At 42.2% G+C, this 7700-nt stretch overlaps 1 protein-coding gene across 7 annotated transcripts in view; it reads right to left on the minus strand.

Moving 5' to 3' along the window:
* Positions 1-675: 675 nt before the first annotated feature.
* The window catches only part of LOC112144821 (zinc finger protein Eos), a 9606-nt gene continuing 2581 nt past the window's right edge, over positions 676-7700 (minus strand). For 6 of the 7 annotated variants that reach the window (XM_024269629.2, XM_036212057.1, XM_024269628.1 and 3 more), the window contains exons 3-8: positions 7250-7354; positions 6829-7071; positions 5431-5598; positions 5199-5348; positions 4451-4582; positions 676-2570 (exon numbers count right to left, since the gene is read on the minus strand). In XM_024269629.2, coding sequence (XP_024125397.1) covers positions 1717-2570; positions 4451-4582; positions 5199-5348; positions 5431-5598; positions 6829-7071; positions 7250-7354 — 1652 coding nt within the window. In that variant the 3' untranslated portion in view covers positions 676-1716. The remainder of the gene's footprint in view (positions 2571-4450; positions 4583-5198; positions 5349-5430; positions 5599-6828; positions 7072-7249; positions 7355-7700) is intronic. The other variant, XM_024269632.2, reaches the window with a different exon arrangement.

The raw sequence follows: 7700 nt of genomic DNA on the forward strand, positions 1-7700 counted from the left end.
ATCCATCCATCCATCATCCATCCATCCATCCATCCATCCTCAATCCGTCCATCCATCCATCCATCCATCCATCATACATCCATCCTCCATCCATCCATCATCCATCCTCCATCCGTCCATCCATCATCCATCCTCCATCCATCCATCCATCATCCATCCATCATCCATCTGTCCATCCATCCATCCATCATCCACCCTCCATCCATCCATCATCCATCCATCCATCCATCCTCAATCCATCCACCCATCCTCCATCTGTCTGTCCATCCATCATCCATCCATTATCCATCCATCATCCATCCATTGATCCATCCATCCATCCATCCATCATCCATCTTCCTTTTTTTTTGCAGTAGTGCATAAAGCAAAAGTCAGTTCACTTCTAGTGTCTGTCAGCAAAAACAATCCCAGATTATCGACTTCCGTTGTAGATTTCTTGTTTTCATCAATTGTTTGTCTGCAGTTACTTTTCTATTTTTGTTGAGATTGCTTCTTTGTTTGCAGATACTTTTTTAAATTTTTGCACAGTTTCTTTTTTCGTTTGCCGTTACTTCTTCCCCTGCGATGGCGGTTCTTGTCCACCGTAGAACAGAAATGTCGTTGGCTGATGTTTCTAACGAGAAGAGCTGACACGTTGATGGATCATAATTAACATGATTACAGCTGGAGAGTCGGTTCGGTGCAAATCATTTTTAATGAAACAGCAGGACACTGTAAAACACTGCAGTGCAGCAGCAAGGTTAAGATCGGTTGCATATTAAGCATCAAATGCATTTGAATAGAATCTAAAGCTCCAGAATAGACGGCTAGCCGTCTGCTAGCATTCGGTTGTATCTGAAGGATCACACAGAGACTCGCAGACGTGAAGGTGGGTCGATTCAGGTCAGCAGAACCAGGAAGGCACAGTACAATGAGGTTACAACAAACTCTTGTAAAGGTACCATCAACACATAGGATAGAGTTTAGGTTTTGGTTTGGAATTTAATATGTTTGAGCATAAATATAAAACAACAGAATCTCTCCTTTATATATATATATATATATATAAAAGCGTTCATTGTGGCAGTGAAATGTGAGCTTCTGTCCTCATTCCAAAAACGTTCAACTCTTTCATGTATCTATAAAACAGTTTAATATCATTAATTCTGGGATGTATCAGTGCAACAAAAGCAACAAAATCAAAACACGGATAATTAACCTTCATTTAAGGAAAAACAAAACACGTTTCCAGAATCGTTCTCACGTGCACAGACACACACAAACACACACATCTGTTTTATCCAAAGTGCATTCTGCAAGTGCAACCTTCTGTCCAACCGACCGGACCTGGCTCGGCGTTTGGTCTGCATTGTACAGACGGCTGTACGGCTCAAGAGTTTCAAAAGTGTTAGTGTTTAGTTGTGTTATTGTTTTTTAAGAAAAAAGTGTGGCATAAAAATCTGTACATAAATTTTGAGTAAGCCAAAAAAAAAAGCATTTGGCATTTTCGTCATCTGCTAAAGTGCGGGGGACATGGTTGGTCTGCATGTGGTTTGTATCCTGAACTGTCGAGCAAGGCACTAAGGAGAGCGACTGCTGGCGTTTCATTCTTACAGGAAACCTCTAGTCTGATGTTGCCGTGCCGCCTTGAACTTTTGATTGGAATCTAAGGATCCTGTGCAGACCAAACCCAGCCAGGTCCGTGTTTTAGTGTGAAGTTCTTGGTGAAGCCGAGCGTCATTGGAAGGCGTGCTCTCCCCGGACGATGTGCGAGGAGAACTCGTAGCGGTCCTGGCTGCGGTAGCCGCAGATGTTGCACTCAAAGGGTTGACGGAAGCCGTGACAGCCCATGTGAATCGTAAACATGACGTGGTCCAGGAAAATCAGCCGGCAGTGGTCGCAGCGGAAGGAGCGCACCACGCGGCCTTCGCCGTCTACCACCCGTAAAGCCTGAGCGGCGGCGTGTGCTGCAGGAGAGCTGGGGGCCGCCGCCAGCGGTGGCGGCACCAGACCAGCGGGTTTGCCGTCTTCGTTTTTCACATCCCGCTCTCTGGCGTTGCTCAGGCTGTGTCTGTCCCGGCTCCTGTGAGGAAGTCTGGGGATGTGGTTGCTGGCGTGGAGGAGGTGGTGTCCGTTGTTACTGAGGAAGGATGGAATGGGGGCGTTGCTGTTGCACAGCTCATCCGGCATGCTTTCTGTGTCCGTCGACTCCTGGCAACCGTTGCTAGGTGAGGGGACGTGGCTGGGACCAGCTGAGAGGTCTTCATGCCCTTCAGCGGCCTCCCGGCCTCCTAAACCGACTAGTCCTACCCCGCCTCCGGTCCCTGTGAGGTCCAGCCTCGCACCGACACCCATGGGGGGGTGACTGGAGCTGTGAGGGAGTCGCAGCTCTGAGGGACATGTGTGGTGAGCAGCTGGAAGGTGCAGAGGCCTCAGTGCCTCTGATGCCCCGCCTCCTCCGTTACCTGCCACACCTGGGTACTCTCCTCCGAGGCCAGCGGCGTGCATGTGATCCAGGTGCATGTCCCCGTCTTTCTCCAGGTCGGCAGTAAGCTCATACTCTGCAGGGTTGAGCCGGATGTGCTTTTGCCCTGAAACACAGTGAAACGGATATTAAACAGACGCCAGATTTAAGTTAGAAAGCTTCAAAAACTAAAACGAAAATTCTCTTTTGGTCTGAACATTCAGCAAAACATGGATTTACGTCTTCTTAGTTCTGACCATATCTCTTTATTAAAATATAAATAAATAAATAAAAAAAGGTGAAATACTTTATTTGTTCCCAAAGGAGAATTGAAGTCAAAAACAAAAAACTAGAAAGTAGAAAAGTCCAATGTCTTCAGAACGACTGAGAACCGCCGTCGAAGTAAAAAAAAAAAGGAAAAAAAGCAAAAATAAAAAGTAACTAAACAAAAACATGTAAAAATATCTGCAAACAAATAAAGTATTTCACTTTTATTGTAAACAAACTGCAAACAAATAAAGCAATAGCAGTCGATTATCAGGGATTGTTTTTGCCGATGGAGACCAGAAACACACCAAAAATAATCCTGATTATCAACTGCCGTTGCAGTTTTCTTGTTTGTGATTGTTTGCTCTTTTATTTTTGATACGATCAATTTTTTGTTTACCATTATTATTTTACAAAAATACGTGAAATACTTTGTTCATTCCCAAAAGAGAATAGAAGTCAAAAATAAGAAAAACTATCCTTACAGCAGCGATGACGAGCAACAATCAAGGCAGAGACCTCTTTTGGACTCTTAAGAGACCGTCAAGATGGAGGATTTCAAATCAACTTCCTTAAAAGAACTCATTCGGCAAAAACTAAAAGCCTCGTTTCACTGAGCGGTTCAGACCCGACTGGACTTTGGAGCGTTTCTATTACAAAATGGAGGACCGACTGGTACCATTCCTGGTCCCCCGTTGGTCGTAGGTCCATAGAAAATGGAATGAACCCGTGAAGGCGGAGCTTCTCTCATCACACGATGTAAACCATTGATTGGTGGAAAGGTTTTACCACAAAAAGAATCTGACCAGCAACTCAAGATCCAGATTGAAAGTTTTGTCTTCTTTTTCGTCTGGATTCTTCTTCACCCCTCCCCCGCAATCTTCTTGCAAAGAAGAATAAATTCTTTACATACAGTATTCCCATTACTTGCGGGGGTTGACCGGAGACAAATCCACCAATACAGAGATAAACCCTCCCCCGTTTCCATCTCACCCCTCCCCCGTTTCCGTCTCACCCCTCCCCCGTTTCTGTATCACCCCTCCCCCGCAGCCAAAGAATGTCTGTTACCGATCCATACTCATCAAAAACATTTCTGATCGTACTTTGTGAACTTTTATTGAAGAACATTGGAGTATTGATCAACATGAAGGGATTTTTTTTCATTCAGAACAATAGACTGTTCTGCAGTGTAGAGTCCGGCTTCATCCAGAATAAACATCTGATCCAGATTATAATGATCCTCTGGTTATCTTCCTCGTTTTCCCTCCGTTTCTGAGTCAGCTGATGCAGCTTCTCTTCCTCTGTAGTCACAGCTACGTCATCATCTACACCTGATGGACCAACACTCAATGGAAACGCTCACTTGAATAGAACCGGACCGTTCTAAACCGCTCTGGTCCGGACCGCTCAGTGGAAACGAGGCAAAAGAGTCTCTAAATGGAATGTGAGTGTCCTAGAATGGGTTTTACTCTAATTAGATGGTCCTCCCTGAAGCCACTTGTTGATAAACTGCTGAACATCACAAATGTGTCAAATCTACTGTAAATCAGTCAAATGTAACTGAAATAATTCTGGTAAATTTGTTTTTTTAAACAGATTATACATATAGATGTAATCTAAGTGAAAGAAGTTGGTGGTTACACCATGACACAAATATTGCAATGTGAGAGAAAGGCCATAAAACAACCAACATTGCTTTCAGATTCCCCTAAAGCGTCCACACTGTGACCACGTGCTCACCTACAAATTTTTGTGGTGTGGACCTCTTGCGTTTGGTGACGGCGTTGGCAAGCCGATCAATAAAAACCATCTTGTCTGAGGAGGACTGCAGTAAAGAGTCTGGTATAAACTCTAGCTCTCTCATCTCCTCTCCTGCACAGAGTACAAACAGACTGTCATATTCTAGAGGTCTCCTGCTCCCTCAAGCAGAGTTTATTATATAGATTGTTACTACGAGATGTAGTTCAGTCAAATTTTAAGCTTGGCCTCGTTTTAAAGTTGAAAGAAGAAACAAAAAAAAACAAAACTCAGTAACTTGTGCGTCTGCACACACCTCCACAGATACAGCCTTACCTTAGAATGAGATAACATGTGGTGGACTAGTGTAGGTAGCTGCAATCATTTACACTTTAAAGCATTAAAGAATTAATTCATTTTGTAAAAATAAAGTCGATTAAGGTTTAGAAAAAGTCAAACTAGAGCGCTGGAATTGTTTGTCTCTGAAATGGACAAATACTCACTCCTGTCTAAAATAAAGAATATTTAACTAAATATATGTGGAACTATGGATGCAGATGAGCTTCTGCAGTCTACCTGCAGCCTCTGTAAAAAGTAGAACAGATTTTTGAATGAATGAATGATTGATGAAAAAACGTCATCGGACATAAAGGTTTTGAACATCTGACTATTTAAATGAAGGATTGTGTTGCTATGGAGACACGTCAGACGGCGGGTGATGCAACACAACAACAGAATGATTGTACTGTACCAGAAGAATATGCATTGTTTGGTAGTTGGGACTCCAGACTTTGCAGGTAGCTTTGGCAGCGCTCCCGATGCTCCTCCAGCGTGCTGTGCTGCTTGTAACTGCGGCCACAATAACTGCATTTGAACGGCTTTCCTACAGTTGGAGACGACACTGCAGACACAACGTCAGTATTAGCGGTAAAAAATACTTTTTATTTTTATCTATATCACACAGAAGCACGTTTTTCTTCTACCTGCATGAGTGCGAAGGTGTCCAGTGAGAGCGTCCCTCCTTCGACAGGCGTAGCTGCAGAAGGGACATTTGAAGGGCTTCTCCCCGGAGTGGAGCTTGATGTGACGGAGCAGGTTGCCCTTTTGGGTGAACGAGGCGCCACACTGATTGCACTGAAACGGCCGCTCACCTGTAAAGAGGTTAGAGCCAACATGCTGATCCCAAAACAAAAAAATACTTCAACATAAATGGCAAATATAGTAATCATTCTCACATCCACAAAAAGGGAAGTGTTTAACCCTTTAACACCAAAACCTTTAACGTCCTGCAACTTTTCAACCGTTTATAGCATCACCGTCAAAGTCAAGGCCCGGGGGCCAGATTTAGGCTTCTTAGAAACATTTTAGGCTGTTTTAAAGTTAGGCTAATATTTATACACTATAGCTATTTTTCCTAATTTAGCCGTTTTTTCTTTTTTTGTCCATTTTGAAGTTCGGCTAATATTTCAGCTACATTCTAGCTCTTTTGGCTAATTTATGCTTCTGTTTTTATTTTTTTTGGCTATTTTGGAGTTTAGCTAATTTTCCAGCTACAGCCTAGCTGCTTTGGCTAACCTAAGTTTTTTGTTGTTTTTTAAGGCTAATTTGACATTTAGCTAATATTTTAGCTGGCTATCAACTTCATTTTCAGGTATCACATTCAGTGAATTCAGATATTAGCTTCAGCGTTTTTAGCTATCAGCGGTTTCAGCTATTAGCTTCAGTGTTTTTAGCCAACAACTTCAGTGTTTCCAGCTGTCAGCTTTAGCGATTTCAGCTTTATATTCAGTGATTTCAGCTATCAACGTCAGAGTTTTCAGCTATCAATTTCAGCATTTTCAGCTATCAACTTCTGCTTTTATTTAGCTTTCAGCTTCAGCTTTTTTAACTATAAGCTTCAGCATTTTCAGCTATCAGCACTAGCATCTTCAGGAGCCAAATTTAACTTACAGCATTCTCACTAGCATTATCACAGATAGTGCTTTATATTTAGTTCATAATTTTGTTAAAAAGTTACGTCTTTAATGTTTTAAAATGTAGTTTATTGTTCAATAAATGTTTATCCTGTTCGGCCCGCGACCTAAGGTGTGTTTTGGATTTTGGCCCCTTCTTTGATTGAGTTTGACACCCCTGGTTTACACGATAATCACGCCGCTTTTCTCCGTCAGAATCTACTGGAATTATTGTGTTAACAATTGTAAAATTACAGTAAATCAAAGAACGTAAACACTGGAGCTCCGGTGTTAAAGGGTTAAACCCCCAAAACTATTAGCAGGGTTGCAAAGCAGCCTTACATGCGATGCGATTTAAATAAAACAAATTGGCAGAGGGTTTTTGTAAATCAAAATTTAAAAGAAAACAAAAAACAAAAACACAATCACCTGTGTGGCTGCGTTTGTGCACCATAAGAACATTAGGCCCAATGCAGATCATTCCACAGATATCACATTTTAGCTTTCCATTCGGCAGTCTGGTGGCTCCAGCGGGCATCGTTTCAGGATTGGCAAGTTCTCTAAAACTTTCCCCAGACTCAGATCTTTGCCGTGTACCTCTGTCTTCTAACCGTTCTCCTCGTTCAACCTCAGGATCGTCATCACTGTACAGCTCTATTTTGATGGAGTTGGCTACAAAAGTGCAGCAAGTCAATTCAAGAGTCAAGTCTCCTACAAGGCTTTTATCTTGACTGTAAATCAGTGACTGCACTCAAAAACAGGTTTGTAAATCACGTTAAATGGAAAACATTTGCTACAAAGTGTGAAAATGTAATAAAGAACAGTAAAATGTGATTCATTGGAAACTTACCACTGAGGGAGCGAGTCGGAGAGTTATCTTTGCTATTTGGGGTGCTCACGGTTGGACCTCCGAGGGCCCCAGAAAACTCCTTTTCCATGGAAGAGTCTCTACTAGCTGGAATCACAAAAACCAAAGAATCAGTTCATCCTGATTTTTGGAGATGCTTTAATGTCACCTCATCTCTCAGTTTGGTTACATAACTTAGAAAATGAGTAAAGGAATTTGGAACACTTCCTTTACAGACAACTTTCTTGTTAAAGTCCTGCTATGACAATTATTTTTTTATTTTAAAAAACGTTCCCAGTAGTGTTTTAATAATTATTATGAAGTTTTTAACCAAAATCCCACAACCTGAACGTCTTAAAAAGAGATTTTTCATATTGATCTGGAGCCTCCGTTCCCCAATCCCCCTGTCTGATTAACGTACATCTTCACCACTGCTACACAAAAATGTCCATCA

The sequence above is a fragment of the Oryzias melastigma genome, linkage group LG5, assembly GCF_002922805.2.
Source record: "Oryzias melastigma strain HK-1 linkage group LG5, ASM292280v2, whole genome shotgun sequence".
NCBI classification, from domain to species: Eukaryota; Metazoa; Chordata; class Actinopteri; order Beloniformes; family Adrianichthyidae; genus Oryzias; species Oryzias melastigma.